The sequence below is a fragment of the Passer domesticus genome, chromosome 2 (assembly GCF_036417665.1).
Source record: "Passer domesticus isolate bPasDom1 chromosome 2, bPasDom1.hap1, whole genome shotgun sequence".
NCBI lineage: Eukaryota > Metazoa > Chordata > Aves > Passeriformes > Passeridae > Passer > Passer domesticus.
In genome coordinates, this window is record NC_087475.1 from 31,238,328 (window position 1) to 31,256,014 (window position 17,687).

General features: G+C 42.3%; 1 protein-coding gene across 4 annotated transcripts; it reads right to left on the reverse strand.

The window, feature by feature from the left end:
* Positions 1–9,977: 9,977 nt before the first annotated feature.
* On the reverse strand, positions 9,978–16,785 carry NMS (neuromedin S). Of its 4 annotated transcripts, XM_064411289.1 has the most exons (8): positions 16,566–16,785; positions 16,397–16,452; positions 15,918–15,968; positions 14,697–14,756; positions 12,026–12,061; positions 11,584–11,625; positions 10,574–10,604; positions 9,978–10,100 (listed from the first exon to the last, which is right to left on the reverse strand). In XM_064411289.1, the coding sequence occupies exons 1-8, from the start codon at positions 16,636–16,638 to the stop codon at positions 10,084–10,086; spliced, it is 366 nt and encodes a 121-aa protein (XP_064267359.1). In that variant the 5' UTR covers positions 16,639–16,785; the 3' UTR covers positions 9,978–10,083. The 4 variants fall into 4 exon arrangements, with proteins under 4 accessions (XP_064267359.1, XP_064267358.1, XP_064267356.1 ...); XM_064411288.1 differs by lacking the exons at positions 9,978–10,100; positions 10,574–10,604 and having other exon boundaries at positions 11,332–11,625; XM_064411286.1 differs by lacking the exons at positions 9,978–10,100; positions 10,574–10,604 and having other exon boundaries at positions 11,332–11,625; positions 16,331–16,452.
* Between the last annotated feature and the right edge of the window lie 902 nt (positions 16,786–17,687).

A 17,687-nucleotide genomic window follows, 5' to 3' on the forward strand; every position in this document is an offset into this window, starting at 1 on the left:
GATCTCAGACTCACACAGATCTCAGTCCCCATAAAAGAACCCTAAAGAACCTGCCAGCAGGCCTTAAGAGTGTGTTTGAACATGTGGAGGAAGGACTGTTTCAGCTCTGGCAAGGGCCTGAAATGAAAATTTAGAAGCCCCACTGCCACATGTTGTAAGGTCGTGGGCATCCCATTAACAGCCAGTTATTCTGAAGTGTGCTGTCCCTCTGCTAAGTCTGGGTTACTGAAGGGAAGGCACAGCCGCCTCTTCTGGCTCTGAATTAGGAGAACAGGGCAGCTGTGCTTTGAGAGGACGTCAGTCCTCGTGGTGAGCGTTTGGATATGCAGAGGGCACCCCATACTGGTTGTTCAATGCCCTGAGGTGGCAGGAAACTCAACCTCACTCAGACTAAATGCTCATCCTTGTAGGAAAAGTGGGTGAGAGCCACCCACCAGTGCAGGCGCTGTGAGGCTCTGACCCTCAGCTCTCTGGCAGGCAGAGCCAAAGGCTGAACTGTTCATGACAGTTTTGTTGTCTGAGTATTTTGCCAGAGCCTGGGCTTCTGGGAGTACCCTCTGGTTTAAACAGTCATCTTCTGTGGCTGAAATACCATTCACAGACACAGCTCTTGTATGTTCCTGGTTAGAAACTACTTGGAGTGTCAGAAAATAAACACAGAAAGAGCATGAGCAGGAAGTTAGCACTCATTTCTTTAAAGGCTGCTCAAAAATATTCCTTCACCTGAGGTGGGATTTTTGCCCACATGAACAAAGAGGAACTAACCAAGGACTCTCAGCACCAGAGCCACAGTAAATCCTGAGCCCCTTCTGGGACAGAGTTACCAGAAGAGGGGGCAGAAACCTAAATCTTAGGAGCAGCCCTATCACATCACTTAGTGAGACTCAGACGCATTGTAAACCAAACATGACTCTACCCAGGACACATCTAAAGCAAAACACAGTTTCCCCCTCCCACCCAACTAAAAATATATTTACAAAGCCCCTTTTCCCTATGTACTTTTTTTATCAAGCTCCAGCAGGAAGAAGAGGATTGCTTTTAGACATAGCATGCAGGCAGAAATACTCCAGCCAGTGGGTGGAGTATTTCTGGCTCAGCCCTTGCAGACAGCCTGCCTTCTTCCCCCCCACCCCAGCCAATTTGCTGCTGAGCAGCTGTAATGTATTACTTTATTTTGCCCCAAATCAGGGATTAGGTGAAGGAAGATGAAGCACATGTGTAAATGACTCATTAATTACCCAGGTGACCCGCTGATGAGGAGAAAAAGTTGCTAATAAAACGTCTGGGCCCGGGGTAAAGGTGTTACCTGGCTTGTTTGTGCTTGGGCTCAGGTTGTAGCAAGGCGCAGAGTGGGGGGAAAAATAAGACTTTTTGAAGGTAATGTGATGTACTTTTCATTTATAATGTATTGTGGAAGATTTGGGGTTGTGAGCTTCATGTTATTTTGTAAGTTAGCTGCCTCTATTATACAGTATGACTGTACTGTGGATTATTTAGAAAGAGTGTTGTTTGGTGATAGGGATATAGGGCTTAGTTTGCTTGGACTTTATTAGGGACTGAGTTGTTTTTTGTTTGGTTGGGTTTTTTTTTTACTTTTTTTCACCTTCTTTTCAGATCTTATTCTAATTTTTCTTAAATAGTTAAACTTTTCTGTAAAAACCCTGCATATTAATGTGTGATGGGTGTTCTTGCAAACAGCTGTGCTGGAAGTTAATTGTCCTCTACTTACAGACTAGAAATATTATTTAAATGAGTAGTTCTGCTACTCCAGTTGTAAGAGTGTTCTAGCTGGGGTAATTTTCTTTATCATGAGGAAGTAGATGGTAACTTCTTTAGTCTGCATTGTGCTGTCTAAATCAATTCATTCTCCTTCTGGTACTGAAGACCTCCAGTAGTCTCATAGAAGCCAGAGAATACCACTTAAGGAATTAATTTAAAGCTGTGTATGAAAGTCCTGGAGTATTTTGGGTATAACAAACTGTAGGCTGCAAGAATTTTTCCATTTTTAGATTTGAAATGGAGGGAAGTTGTAACTTGATAGTAGAAGCTTTTTTTTCAAGAGCAGCTTGCTCTTGAAAGAAGAGACAGGCCTCAAGTTAGCTTTGAGGTAACAGTTGTGGTGTTTAAAAAAAATCTTGCTAAAGAAAACCCACTGTGCCTCAATCCTAAATACAATCCAAGTAGCGGGGGAAAGCCTGTCTTTTTTTGAGCCCTTCATAGCTAACTTCAATAACCCTTGACAGGTTTTGCAATGCAATCCTTCTCCTAAAAGGCAGGCTGTAAAGGGGTAATAACTGTTAAAATTTTAGCTCTGCTGTTGATGAACTGTGGTGTGTGGTGAGCTCTTTCCTCAGGACAAGCACAAGCTTTCTCCTTGACGTGGAAGAGCAGAACTGACCTTGCTGTTGCCTCCTCTTGCTGTCCATTAGCTGTAGCCCAAGCACCCAAGTGTTTTGAAGACCTCCAGCCCTCTGTGTCTCCTCGCCTGTCGGAATGTCTGGACGTGGAAGGAAACGCGCAGTGGCTGGCAGCCCTAGAAGTGCCTTAAAGAAAAGCAAATCAGCCAGGGCAGGTCTGCAGTTCCCTGTGGGCCGTGTCCATAGGCTCCTGCAGAGAGGGAAGTACGCTGACAGGATTGGCTCTGGCGCTGCCGTCTACCTGGCTGCAGTGATAGAGTACGTGACAGCAGAGGTCCTGGAGCTGGCAGGCAACACTGCCCGTGACAACAGGAAGACAAGGATCCTGCCCAGGCACATTCAGCTAGCTGTGAGAAATGATGAGGAGCTGAACAGGCTCTTTGCCTGTGTGACCATTCCTCAAGGCGGAGTTATGCCAAATATCCTTTCTCAGCTCCTTCCGAAGAAAACTAGTGGAAGTGTTGCTGCTTCTCAAGACTATGGTGGTAGCCAGTGAGACTTGCTTTTCCTGGTCTGATCTGTGCACCTATGGATGCTGGGGCTCAGTGCCACTAATTTGTATGTGTTTACTTCTTTGTCAAGTATTTTGCCTGCCAATTTTAAGGCATTTTTAAAATGTGTAATAAAGTTTCTGGAATGCAACACTGGTCCCCTTTTCTCCTTTCTCATGAATGGAAGAACAGAAAATGAAATTTTAAACAATAGCCTAGCACAGCACCTGAGTAACTTTTTAAAAAGTCCAGTACATGCTTACTTTTGAAAACATGTTGCAGGTAAGTGTGGTGAAGCAGGGAGAAGAGTCAAGACACATGCTGCTGTTCCTGTCAACTTTTCTTCCATCTAGCACAGATTCATCATGCAATTAGTTCAGTGTCTTGGAGGATAACTCTGCTTTAGGGGTTAGTAACCCTGTGTCTTTAAAGCCTTATTGCTTGTAAAACCGTAGTGAGCATTTGCTCCATCATTACAATAAGTCTCTATCAGGGCAAAGCATGCAGAAAGGGTGGAGCCATGTATTCTCTCAACACAGATGACAAATTCAGTGTTTTTCCATTGTACAAAATTATCAAGAATTTGAGAAGGGGTCTACTCCCCCTTCTCCCCTTCAAAGTCTGTTGGTTTTCTTCTATGGATTGATATTTTTTTTTTAATATTTGGGTTTGCATCTTTAAAAAATAAAATGACCCTTCTATATTCAGGGGCATTTAATTTACTTTGACTGTAATTAACAAGCAAGGGGTCCTCTCAAAGGAAGCTTGCTCTGGTATCTGCTTTATAGCATATTTTTCCTCACAGCATATTCACTGCCTTTTTCCTCTGTATCAGGATGCTCTGTGCTGGGGTGGCAGGCAGAGAAAAGGGTCAAGCAGAAGTTGTTGTTGAGATTGTTGAGACAAATAGTTCTCAAGTGCTGAAAAACTGTGAGATGTGAGAATGGAGATGAAAATGCTGTAAAAATAGAATAAGAGATAGATAAATGAAAGAGAGAGCAGCATAAATGTCAGCAGGAAGCGAATGTAAATTTTGTGTGAGGTAGCATTCCACAATAGAATAAAGCAAAGAGTAATTCCCTTTTTGGCAGGAAGAACTGGGTGATACTCTTTCTGGCTGTTCTGGCTCTGCATTTACACCTGCTGTCCTGTTACTTACACGACAGCACTACTGATATTTTCTAGACATATTCCTTCTTCCACAACACTTGTTAAAAGTTAATGCAGATCATTAAGCTTTGAACCAACCCTGGCAGGGGCCACCAACAGATCAAATGTTCTCCTGCTGAAGAGGAGATAAACACAGTTATGGCTCTTCACCGCTGCCTTACAACCGATCAACAGTGAAATTATAGATCCTCAGAAACCTGGGGCTAGAACAAGGAGAAAAGTTGTGTTATTGTGGGTTTGGTTTTTTTCTTAGACTTGTTGCCATTCTGAGAGGGGAAAAATGCAGAACTTAGTTTTGGCACCTGGTTTTGCAAAACATATGCTGAGGAGTACTTAGATATTTACTGGAGTAGCACTAATTACACTGATAAATACTGATGCATTCATGAGAAAACAAATTTTTTTTTCAACAATGAAGTATCTTATTTGATTATAAGGTAAGCTCTCAACAAATATTACTGGTTTATTATGGTCATTTCTATCATTATTTGTTCTAAACACAGGCATTGGGGGGAAAAAAAATCAGACAAATACCCAGATAATGAGCACTTGGCTTCCTTGGAAAATCGGGGTTGTATCCAGGTTGATTAATAGGCACTCTGGATGATTTTGAAGAGAAATGCACAGAGTATCATAGCAAAATATTGAGGCTAAGTAGCCGTACCCTTTTTCACAAAGAGGGAAGATAGACAGGTGTTATCTTAGTAGTGAAGATGCTTAGCTTCATACCCACAAGTAGGCCCCTGCTCAATAAAGTGCTTGGTAAGTATAGAAATCATACTCCTAGGTCATTCTAATGAAATTGTGATAAAAACTTTCTTTCATGTAATACAGTATAGGAGAGCCTCTTCAAACCTCAAATACAATAACAATAATTTTGCTTGTTCCCTTGATCACCAAAGTGCTCATTTACTTTGATGAAACAAGACATTAATTGCATGGTGCTTTTGCACATGACTAGTTCTCATGTCTCATGCTATAGGTTTCAACTTAGCTCAGTCACCTGTAGCTGAGGCTGGTATGTGACTTGGTTGCAAATCAAAGCAAAAAAACCCATTCAAAACACAGCTCCTCTGACATCTCTCTTGTTACTGATGCTGCAAAACACATTTGTCTTGATGTGGTGTTACTTTCCAAACTCAGTTACGCCATGGCGCCAGGGTGTCAAGGAAAATAGATGTCTTCAATAACACCCAATAGAGAAAGTGTGTACATGGTGCTCCACAATTCAATGAAGTGGTGAGCAGATGGAAGCATGGGGGTGAAATGATGCCTGGAAAAGCTCTTCTTCTTTTACCTGTCTAGAGGACTGACTGAATGCTGTTGACAGATGTCTTGGTTGTGCAGGGTGCTTGTAGTTCACTCTGCACTGAGGTTTGTGTGTTTATAAGCTTGATGTCTTCTGTCACCTTCACTTTCTCTGTAAGGAGAGGAAACATCCCAAGTTATGGCCTCAGAGAGCCTTGTCTTGGTGAGCACAAGGGATGCACAAGGTCTGAACCCATTCAGTACCCAAGCTGGTCAAGCCCAGCTCACCGTGGAGAGGGCTAGGGCCCAGAGTGCCTCTGCTTTGAATGTCCCACATTTGATGCTGGCCTTGCCCTCTGCTGACCAGTCCCAATATTGCAATTCCTAAACACCATTGTCCTCTTGGAAGTCAAGTGCTGCTCTTTTGAAGGTCACAGAGTAGTGAATTTGTGTTATAATCTGAGATTATACATAGTCTGTGGAACTGTGCAGGCTATACAGAGCTTCTTTTCGGATAGATCACACATGATTGCATCTGGGTGCTCTGAGGTCAGATCATGCACCTTCTACATTTTGGCATTATCTACTGGACCTCTAGTCAATGTGTAAGTAATTTTCTGGTGGGTGTTTAGACAGCTGTACTCCAGAAACCTGTATTTATGTGTACACATCTTTCAGTGCCATGATTCAGCAGGTACTATCTGAATGGCTGTGTAGTAATCCCTGGGTACAGAAGTTTTGTAGTAAATATATCCAGAATTCTTTTTTTTCAAGTTTGCCTAATGTTCTTATTCAGACTTCCTCTATTGATCTTTCAGCAGGTTGAAGGCTAACAGGAAGATGATGTTTGGTGTACAAGGTTCTTTGCACCAGGGAAAACTTTAGGTGGTGAATCATAACCTGCTATAAGAGCAGTCACATTTTTGGTTTTGTACACTGGAAAAAGTTGATCCAGAAATGACTGAAAGAGACTTAGTAGCTCCTTCTAGTTCAGTGCAGAAATCTATCAGAGCAATAAAGACAGTTTATGCAGTCCAGCTCAGTCAAAGACACGTTTGTACCCTGTTTAATAAGGTAGATGAATGACAATCGCAATGTGGGAGTTGTCTGGAACAGGTAAGTAAGTTTTAGGAATGATTGCTATATGAGCAACCAGTAGATAGATCCTGGGATCTCCGCTCGACTCTAAAATCCCAGCAAATAAATAAACACAGGCATTGATGAATTTTCAAACTCATAGGAATGGTGAGTTTGAAATGAAGCATTTATCATTCCTCACTTCACACTTTCCTTCTTGCAAATCAATTCCACTTGATTCAGAGTTCCAACTTTCCTTGACCTCTGCCTTTCCTCTTTGCTGGTTGTTCCCCTTTCTTCCCCTGTGTTGCTCTGTACATGAAGCCTTACCTATATTCAGCAATGCAACCCCTCCCATGTAACAGCCTCTACAGTTTCTTACTCATCCACTTTGTATTTTGTGTTCTCCTCAACATTATGATATCTGACTGTCTACAGTTACCTATCCCCTTTACTGCAAAGTTGCAATTGATTATTTCTCACTATGTGCAATCATTTCCTTTCATCCTCAGTGAGCTGTACATATTTTTTCCATAGGTATCTTTGCCAAGGTCATTCTGAATGCTGACTCTGTCCTGCAGCATTGCCATCCCTCGCAGCTTGCCGTCACCTCAAGATTTAGTAAGTGAGCTCTTCCCTGTGGGAGCTGAGCAGGGAGTGAGGCTGTCCAAGTCACAAGATCACGAAGGGACCAGAGAGAGGGAACTAAAGCACCAAGAAGGTTTTTCTCTTGTGCTTCGTGCTCTGTCTCTTTGGTTAGCAGCATGCCGTGAGGCCGGGCAGCACTTGCTCCCGCACAGATGAGTGCATTTCCAGGTCCCTTGCTGTGTGCTCTGCTGAGCCCAGCTCCAGCAGGCCAGGCTCTTAAGGTGCTAGGCCAGCCTGAAGTGATTTTTGAGTCAAGTTAGGTGGCACGAAGATGTGCACTCCTGAATGTTCCTGCCTTTCCAAGAGTCCATGGAGCTGTTCTTAACCACAAGCTCTAAGCTGCGGCAACTGGTTTCAGGAGTTAAGTGCCACAAAATAATTTCCCCTTCGCAGCTGAAACATGTTGCTTCTCGGTGTAAATGAGTGTCCCTTCTTGCTGCTTTTTATGACAAGAGGATGGATAAGGACTCTTATAAACACACTCAGTACTTTGAATGTCTTGTCAGAAAACTCTAGATTTGTCTCTTCTCTGTCTGACAGTGATAACTGAGCTTTCACTTCTTTTTTTTGCAGAAATATTTCTGTGCTTCTAATTGTTGTCACCTGTGTCTGCACTCCTGAATTTCTACTGTGAGTTTTGCAGTGGGATATTCAGAAACAGTTTCAGGCCAGAGATGACCTTAGCTTTTCTATATTATTAATTTCTCCTGTTTCACAGGTGACATTTGAATTGCTCCAGGGAGCAAAGATTTGCACTGAGCAGTTAACAAGAGCTCTTCTGTGCTTCTTACAGAGGAGCCACAGTTACTGAAGAACCTAAGATAGGTTCTCACCTGCAAATTACCACCTATTTATCAACCTTATTTAAGTTTCAAGGCTCAAACAGATTCTTGAAACCTGTTGTGGGTGAAGGAAGCCTTTGTTGACTGCAAGAGCACAGCATGAGCTGCCTATAGTACAGTACTGCTTCAGTTTCACCTCAGCCATCTTGTTTACTTTCCCCAGCAGCATGGGGAGATAATTGAAAGGGTAAAAGTGAGCAAAGCTGCGGGCTGAGATAAAGACAGTTTAATAGGTAAAGCAAAGCAGAACAAGGAATTAATTCACTGCTCTGCATCAGCAGCAGGTGTCCAGCTATCTCCAGGAAAGCCAGGCTCCATCACGTAACTATGACTTGGGAAGACAAATACCATCACTCTGAAGGGGTGAGGATGTGTGTGTCTGTCCCTTTCTCCTCCCCAGCTTTTGAGGCAGAGCCTGACAGCATACAGTGTGAGATATTTCTTCTGCATTTGTGTCAGCTATCCCAGCTGTGTCACCTCCCAACTCCTTGTGCACCCCCAACCACTGGTGGGGTGGGAAACAGGTATTGAGATTGTGCAAGCCCTGCTCAGCAATAGCTAAAATATCCCTCTGTTATCAACATTGTTTTGGTCACAGATCTAAAGCACAGCACCATAAATCTGCTATGAAAACAATTAACTATCCCAGCCATACCAGTACAAATACTTATGTAGAACTGAGCAAAATTTGATACTTTTCAGCTTTGGCCTCTGAGATGAAACAAGCCAGAAGTGCCATTGCAGTGCTTTTGTAATCATTATCTTTTATTTATTTGCGTTGCCAGAGTGCATCCCCACCACTTGTATTTAGCTTAGTTGTTCCTTCCAGAAGAACATCCTAACTGGTTCCAGATATCTGAGAAACCAGAGGAGTCAGCATCCCTTTGGTAGTCTTTCCAAGGGCTAATAATTCCTGCAAGATTTGACAATACACTGAACAGCTGTCTCCTTGATGACCCTCATATGCACTGGAGGGTCTGTTGGGTTCCCCTGAAGGCATCCCTCCTCCAGGCTGAACCAGCCCAGTTGTCCTCGCATCTCCTCAGGGGTAAGTGATGGAGTTCTTACCACCTTGGAGGCCCTCACTGCACTTTTTCCATGACCTTCCTGTATTCTCAGCCTCCAAACGGAGTACTCTGCCTTAGATGTAGTCAACAATTGCCAAACAACTCATCCCTTCCTTCTAACTGCCAGCAAACTTCTGTTAGCACAGCCCAGACTGGGAACTTATCCAGATAAAACCCCACCAAAGCTCCCATAACATGACAAAACACAGGTACCTCGGGGTTTGTTTTTAAAGACAAAGCTGTCTCCAGGTGGGGTTCACATGCAGCTGTGCCAGCATTACTGGAACAGTACTATACATAGTAGCCAAAGAGAAGGAGGGATAACAAAGGGCTTGAGGAAATCAATGCTATGTTCAGGAATTGCATCCTCATTTGCATCCCCTCAATTTTACTATGCTCTTTTCTTCCCAATGAAGCAACTGCTTAGTACTTAAAGTTTTGTGCCCATAAATGTCTCCATGTACCAAAACACTCCATACAGTGCAAGCACAATTAGCTGCACTACATTTTCAAATGCATGATTTCAGAAAAAAAGGGCAGATGTTCAGTGTATTTCTCAAAAGTGCCTCATTTGTGCTTTATGATAGCCAGCCAAGGCTGAAAAAATACATAATTTGATCAAATAACATCTGTATGTAGCAGCAGTACTTGTTCCTCTTCTTTCAAAGTGCTTTGGATTCATCAATTATCACACTTGAGCACTTAGCTACTCAAAATAAATCATTAAAATGTCCGTAATGATTTTCGTATAGTGTTGTTCAGGATGCCTATTCTGAAATAATGGGGAAATATATTATCTAGTCAAAAGGACAAGCATATCATTTATGACCCTATTAAAGAAGATGTTATAAAATTCACTGTTGCATTTGAAAATTGTCGATATTGAGATGATGGACTTTCTTTGATTACAGCTGGCACCAGGCAATGCTAGACTACAGCCCAAGGAAGCCTAGTATGGGCTTCAATAAAAAAAGGACAACAAAAAGAATTACTGATTGCAAATTTATTACATGGAACAGCAAATTCCAGACAACTGAGTCACATAATGGACAACCAGTGCAATGGGAAGTCTCTTTCCTTTAAATAAACCAAGTCATCGAGCTGGTAAATGAATCCATGAACTTCACATTCCACGATATTCTGAAACAAATTAACACAGTATCACATTTTTTGTTGAGATGTTGATCTGAATATGACTTAGTACTCAGTTCTGTACCTCTGGTTATTTTCAAAGTTAGAAATTAAATAGCTTCAGATTCTAAAACTAGAAGATTTTTATATCTGAAGGTTTAGAAAAGCACCCCAATCTGTTGTTTGTATTCAAACATGAGTCCTTTCCTCTCACACCGTTCTCTTTGTACCATGTTGTAACCCTGTTGACCTTATTTTAGAGTATGGAAGCATGACATCCCTCTGTCAAAGATGTGCACTCTAAGTCTCTGGGCATGAAAAAACCCTACATTTCTGTCAAGACAACTCTTAGTGGCCATATGAAATGTGTGTACCTAGGTTTGTACTAGGTTTGTAATGTTTCTCAGTACCTTCTTTGTCATGAGGTTCATCACTGGTGAAATGGCAGAAGAAATTCTTTACACTTTTGGTTGCCTACTTACCACTGCCCTCAATAGTTCTTCCATTTCGAGGCTGAAAAATATAATAATTAGATGATTGTAAAGAAGCCATGGATTACAGACTTATAAGCACACCAAAATACATTCCCATCATACTGACAGGATACTGTATAAAACTGCAGTGACATTTCTTTAAAACAACATGTCAAATACCAGGGGGACCCATGCAGGGTGGGTTATGCTTTTGAATATGAGAAATTTTCATTCATCCTCTGCCCAAAAAGCTAAACATTCTGTCTTTAATTATTCTCATTCAGGATTTGGGTTTGAATTCATAGGGGTAGTATAGGCACATGCCTAAGAAAGAGCATGTAAATACCAGTACTGAAAGAACCTAGATGAACATATTTGAAACAACAAATAACTTGAAATTAAGCATAAATCACAGCTGAATTGTACTCTGGTTACCTAACGTGACCTACTTTACAGTATTTTTAATTTTTTAAAATTGTGTTGAAGATATTCCTAAAAATTAGTTTGGTGTTAATCAGAGTGTCTCTAAACCAGCACACTGGGAATTAGATGTCATAGCTCAGCAAGCCAATGGGTGAAAATTGTGGGAGAAATTATGATGATTTTGCTTTGGCTTTGCCCCATTATGCAGTGACTTCACTTCCTGGGCAGACCTTTCAGACCAGGTGGGCACTCAGCTCAGGCACACATTTGATCTAATTTATTTAGCATCAGTGCACCTTGACAGTCTCACAGATACAAGCCACATGGATGATTTGGCTCAAGATAAAACATTTGCAGAGGCATATCTTCAAACAAAAAGAAGTGTTTAATCTACCAGTACCCCAGATCTCATTATCTTGTCATCTTTTAGTCAAACCAGAGCTTTTTGAGCAAATGGCTCCCTAAACTTTCAAGCATAGGGATATTTGGCTTCTATTCAAAACAACTGCAGCTAGAATTTGTGAGACAGCTGCTCATCTGTGAACATATAACAATGCCTGAGATTCAGAATCTTTAAAACAAAGAGATTCAGATACCCTGAAAAGGAAGAAAGGCCGCCCCAGAGTTCCATGACTGTCCTATAAAATCAAACACAAACAAAATACTTTAAACTCAATTCCATAGATCTGTTGCCAAATTTTACTATTGTATCAGAAGATTGGTAATTTGGGGTCTTTTCCAGCAGCATGCAAACAAGATGTTGATAGTCCCCAATGCCCATTTATCTGGAATGCTGATTAAAAATTAATGCCTGAAGGACATTGCGTCTAGGGTAAATAAACTAGGTTAACATAATTAAAGATTCACAGGGTTTAGAAGAAATATAAAAAACAGCTTTACATGTAGGGTAGGAGCAGGGTCAGCACAGATCACTTCCCAAGCACTGGGAAAAACCCAGCTGAGTTTAAAAGAAACAAGGAAAGCTACATACTTCCCTATCCACTGCTACTGCCACTGCTTGTCTTCATATTTACATACCTTCTTTGTAAACTTTGCAGAAGCAATCTGTGATTCCTGCAAGTGGACACTGTATGTTAATCAAGATGCCAGCACGCTTTGGTTTGTTACAGTGACCCTCTGATGCTGATGAGGTTGGTGCACTCCATGTGGGAAGGGAGACAACCTGACACTCATCACAGACAGATGTAAGAACAGCAGCAAATGGATTTTTTAAAAGACTGATGTGAAGCCTTGCCTGGAACTTACTCTGTTCATTACCATCATTCAACAGGCTTCCCCTGCTGTACAGCAAAGTGCAGCTGTGCTCTGGGGGGTGAAGCAGAGCTCAGCCTGGAGCTCCACTTCTCAGGCTTGAATTGTACTGATAGCTCTTATCTTGTTAAAATGGGGCTGCTCTTCACCTTTCAGACTGCCCTTGGTTTTAACCCAGGAAAGATTGCTGGGTTTAAGCCTTCCCCTGCACTCTTTATGCTTCAGAAAATTGCTCATTTCTCTACTCAGTCTTACTTCAAGGAATAGAAACTTTCCCCAGGACTTTATGTGAGCAGACTAAGTTCAACATGTGATGCAGCCCTGAACCTGCAGCCTGGTTTCGGAGCCCTCCTGGCCATGACACAGCTGATATGCTGCCAGCCTGGCAGGAATGGGATGGCTGTGTGCCACAGCCATCAGTCACCCATCAGTGAGTGGGTTTAGTTACCTGGAGCGGGCTTAGAAACAAACACATGTGATGGGCAAGAATGGGAAGACGGGTGAGAACGCAGGAAAGCATGTGGGTGGGAAACAGCAGAGAAGGAGTTTTAAAAGACAAAATACACAAGCAAGAAATAGAGATTCATGGTTCAGGGTAGGAGAAAAGGATTTCTTGGGTTCAAGCTGCAAGACAAAAATTTATAGAATGACTGACATCAACTTACAGGGCTATGAAATACTAGGGAAGAAAAAAATTCTTGCTCAATCAAGGTGCTTTAAAGGGTGCAAAGGAGGAAGCCACTACAGAGAGACAATATGAGTGCTACCTTTGTTCTGATTTGATTATTACACACCAAGCAAAGATAGAGGTTGGCTCATGACTCAGCCTGCAGTTTCAACTATCCTAACTAATTTATAACAGGTGAGAGATTACTATGTGGAACAAATATGGTAAAACCAGAGATTTTTAAATATCTTTGGGGTGGAAATCTTGAACACACAGTGAAGTGATTGGACATTGATGTTAAATATTCTTAGTTCTCACAAAATATTTTAAATTCCCCAGGTGGGGTTCAAGTCCCATTTGTACCCAAATTGCCATGGACTTTGCCTTTCACAGTGCCAAGGCCTGATTCCTTCTCTTAAAACCCCATTTACCTTCTCTATAGGATCTGTAACTCTGACTGACTTTTTTAAAATTAAAATAATGTAGAAAGTTAAATTCAGCTGGCATTAGTAGGATTTCATAATTGTTTCACTGGGTTCACTACACACAGACTTGTTAGTAGTGTCTTCTGAAGATTCCTTGTGGGCTAAGAAAGTAGGACTTCATGAAATGTGAGATTTGATCATCTGGGTAAAACTTCACATAGGTTTTTTTTTCATATTTCACATATTTATTTTATCTTCTGCTTTACTCAGACCACACCTAGAAATCATATTGCAGATGTATAGCTCATATTTTTTTAAAGGATATTGTATGAGATTCAGCTTCTAAATGTATCCTTCTTGAGGACACATAATTTTTTGCAAAGTTAGTAACCAAAATAATAACTAGGAATAGGACTCTGTTCAAAGTTACCAGATTATTCTGGACTTTCCCTCATTGGCCAAACTGTGGAAGCATAAGAGTCAATACTGAACTCAAAAACATTTATTAGACTTTGTGACTGAAATGCTATAATTTTTTATACAATCAGCTCCAGTATTGTAGTTTAGTAACTACTTCAGGAAAACATGCTTGGAATTATAATAAGCTAGGGACATCCTGGCAAGAAGAGATATTGAAACACATTTCAAAATACTTTCTATTGTTGTCTTGAAGGATCTACTCCTGTTTTGAAACAGCAGAGGACTCAGCCTCCACAAGTAAATTGGCCTTTTTAGCATATACCTGGGGCTGACTGAATTTTATGGAAAAGGTTCTTTATGAAATGGTGCTAATAAAAAAGTGATATAAAGCAGAACTGATACTGAGGTGCATCCTTATATGACTGCACCAACAAAAAAGAGCTATACTCAATAACTCCTCAACTTAATCTCCTTACTCGAGCCAGAAACACAAAAAAACACCAAACATAAATAGAGTATTAAAATCAGTAAAGCAACTCATGCACCTCTGTGTTCAGCATAATCTAAGGTTTGCTATTGATCCAATGTTAGGTATATTTTTAGTGTATTTAACCCTGTGTTATTCAAAACTGAGGGTCAGGTTAAAATGCTGACTCTGACTGTAAGTGAATGTTTTGATTCTTCAGCTCTGAATTGGTGAAAAAACAGCAGTTTCATATAAATAATTTAAAGTAACTAAGAATTCCATGCAAACTACTAACAAGAAGAAAGTCTTTTATATACCCTCCTACATCTCTTAAACCATTACAGTATTTAATTATATATTATTGTTTGGAGAGAAATGTCAGAAAGTTGGTCTTGGAGTGGTTGCTTTCTAAGTTTAAGAAGGGGGTGCTTTGGAACAAAACAAGTGATTACACCTTACCTCATTTTTATGCATACTGTTGAATATGGAATAACAGAGATCCAAAACAGTGCTGGAGATCTGAAAAAAAAAAAAAAAAAAACAACCAAAAAACCAAAACCAAAACCAAAACAAAACCCCAACAATACTTTAATACATTTACTGGGAGAACATGTGTACATGGTTTGATTAAAAACAGGCTTGATTCTGATCCCAGATCAATTTAGATTGAGCACAGTTCACCAAAACACTCAGAGCAGGGGAAAACTTACTGATGCTATTATGAGCTGAAAAATTACTCTTTTATTTGAGGAGGAGAATACACACAATACAACTGTTGTCAATACAGTCTGGTGCTATAAAGAGATCAAAATCAGCCTCTTATATTTAAAATGCATTTTCTGTGCTAATAGTTCTAGGGGTTGCTTTGGTTTGTGGCATGTTTAATCTATACTCATTTTCACCTACAAGCCTTTCAGTCAATCGGTACTATAATCTTTAACCATATACTGAAATACACTGTCCCATACTCATTGCCACAGGACAGGGATTTGCTTATGCATGCAATCACATCAGATGAGAGCTACAGCTTCAAAGGAAGTGAGGTGTAAGACAACAGAAAAACAGGCTCTGGAAGCTGTTTTCTACAAGTTTTGGTTCAAAAAACTGTAACATTTCAGAAAAAAAAAACAAAGCAGCACAAAATGTTCAAAATGTCCAATTACTTCCTGATCCTGCAAATATTTTTCTCACGGATTTGAAAATGACCCTTGGGCTTGATATTAAATGCAGTGCAGCTGATCTTTCACATACTGATAATTTCTTTTAAAGTGTTTGCAAGCCTTGGGCCAGCAGAAATTATCTGTGAAAACTTCCCCTCGCTCTCCTCTCCTTTGAGCACCACAGAAAAATCCCATCCACCCACCAAGCACCAAGCCAGGACCAAATGGGACCTTTAAATCCTGGAGAACTGTCTGGCACTTCTTGCTTCAGTGTTAGCTACTATTGGCATAATACTGGCATGGCAAGAACGGGGAAAAAAGTGCTTTTCTTTAGGTCTGCATAGCTTCACAAGGAGGAGAGCACATAGACCAACAAACTTGCCCTGCTCTCCAGAGCTGCTGGCTCTCTGGCAGAGGCTCTGCCACCTGCAGACATCGATGCTCCAGGTTATACAGGACAATGAGCATGTCTGGAAGAGAGAGTCTCAGCAGATCAAACACATTACAGGAGTCAAGTTACCTGGGGCTGGTCGGACATTTCCATCCACTGACTGAAACACAGTGCCAGTTGCTTTAAAAAGTAAAGAATAGACATTAACAGTGTGTCTATCATACCTTCAGACCTGTGTTTTTGCTCGGGGCCAGCTTGTTATTATTCTGTCCGTCTTTTGCTGACCCAGGTGTCCTATTCTGCACCCTGCTGCACTCCACACCCCTGCCCATCCCTGTTCCACCTGCCGCTGCGGGCGGCAAAGGGCGCCAGCCTCTCTCCTCTCTTCACCAACCCCCAGGGCATTTAATAAGGCATTTAATAAGGCATTTGATAAAGTATTGCCAGTCCGTTGCCGATTTCCTACCTCAGACGAGCCTCGTTTCCCACCTTCCCCGCCTCTCGCCTACCTCTGCACGTCCCAGAGCCAGGGACAGACGTACCTGGTTTGGGGGCAGCTCCAGGGACAGACGTACCTGGTTTGGGGGCAGCTCCAGGGACAGACGTACCTGGTTTGGGGGCAGCTCCACTCCGTCCCGGTAGCGCGAGAAAGGCTGCGGGAACGCTGCGGGACGGGACAGGCTGTGTAGGGATGCCGCGGAGTCCAGCCAGGAGTGGCCCTCGGGAGGAGCCGATCCTTCCCAGGGCTCTCTCGCGTTCCCTCGATCCCGGACGTACCTGAGCCCCGCGGGAGGGCGCAGAGGCAGCAGGCGGCCAGGAGCCAGGGCAGGGCGGGCGGCGGCGAGGGCATGGCCGGGATGGACGGACGGACGGATGGACGGATGGACGGGCGAGCGGACGGCAGCCTTTATGGGGTCTCGCCGAGCCCCATACGGAGCCGCCGAGCCAATGGGCGCCGGGGCGGTCCCGAGCACCGCTCCCACTGTCGCTGCCGCTGTCGCTGCCGGTGCCGCTCCCGGACAAGCGCTGCCGCCCCCGCCGCCCCGCCGTGACGAGAAACCCCCACCCCAGCATTAGGGACCCCGCTCTCCACCCGCTAGAACCCCATCAAAACTGCTTCTCTAGAAGAAGCGACCGAGAGGAAATAGTGAGAGATGAGAAGATGCTGTGCCTGGTCAAGTGAGAGAGCAACAGAAAATTCAGTTTTGTAGTAGGGCTTGCTGAGTGTTTGGAAATTATTTCTCCTCATGGCAGCTTAGGAAATAAAGTTTGCCTTCTAATTAGAAGGGTTGTGAACTTTCATATTGAACAAGTCCCATTTTACTACATTTACCTTTGCATGAAATAAAGAAAGCCATCCACATTTAATTCATTTCATAGTGGATATGGCTATAGAAAAGATACAGATTTGCTATCAACAGAAACTGATTCTCCTTTCCTCCTGATTTAGTCATTGGGTTTGATTATGGAAAACTCTTCCTGGTTTTCTCTGTGCAGTTTCTAAGAGCAATGCTTTCTAATCAGATCACAGACTTAGAAAGGCAGAGTCCTCCCAAACTCTTTTATTTAATAGACTTTGGGCCTGCTGAAGCAAATATATATTCAGTTGTCCAACTTCTAACACAGCAGGGTTGGAACTACATGATCCCTTCCAACCCTAACTATTCTATGATTCTATGTATTAGACATGCTTGGGAGGCAATGGCTCCAGTGTGGGATATGAGACACAAAAAGCTGCAGAGGGTGTTATTGTCACAGCACCCCACCTCATCTCATAATGTCCCTCAATGGCCATGCTGCACACTAAAAGGATGATGGCAGGACTGTTCCTAGTGGGAGCATCTCAGAACAGTCCGGGAGGAGACACACGTGCTTTCTCACAAAGAAAAAGGGAGCCAG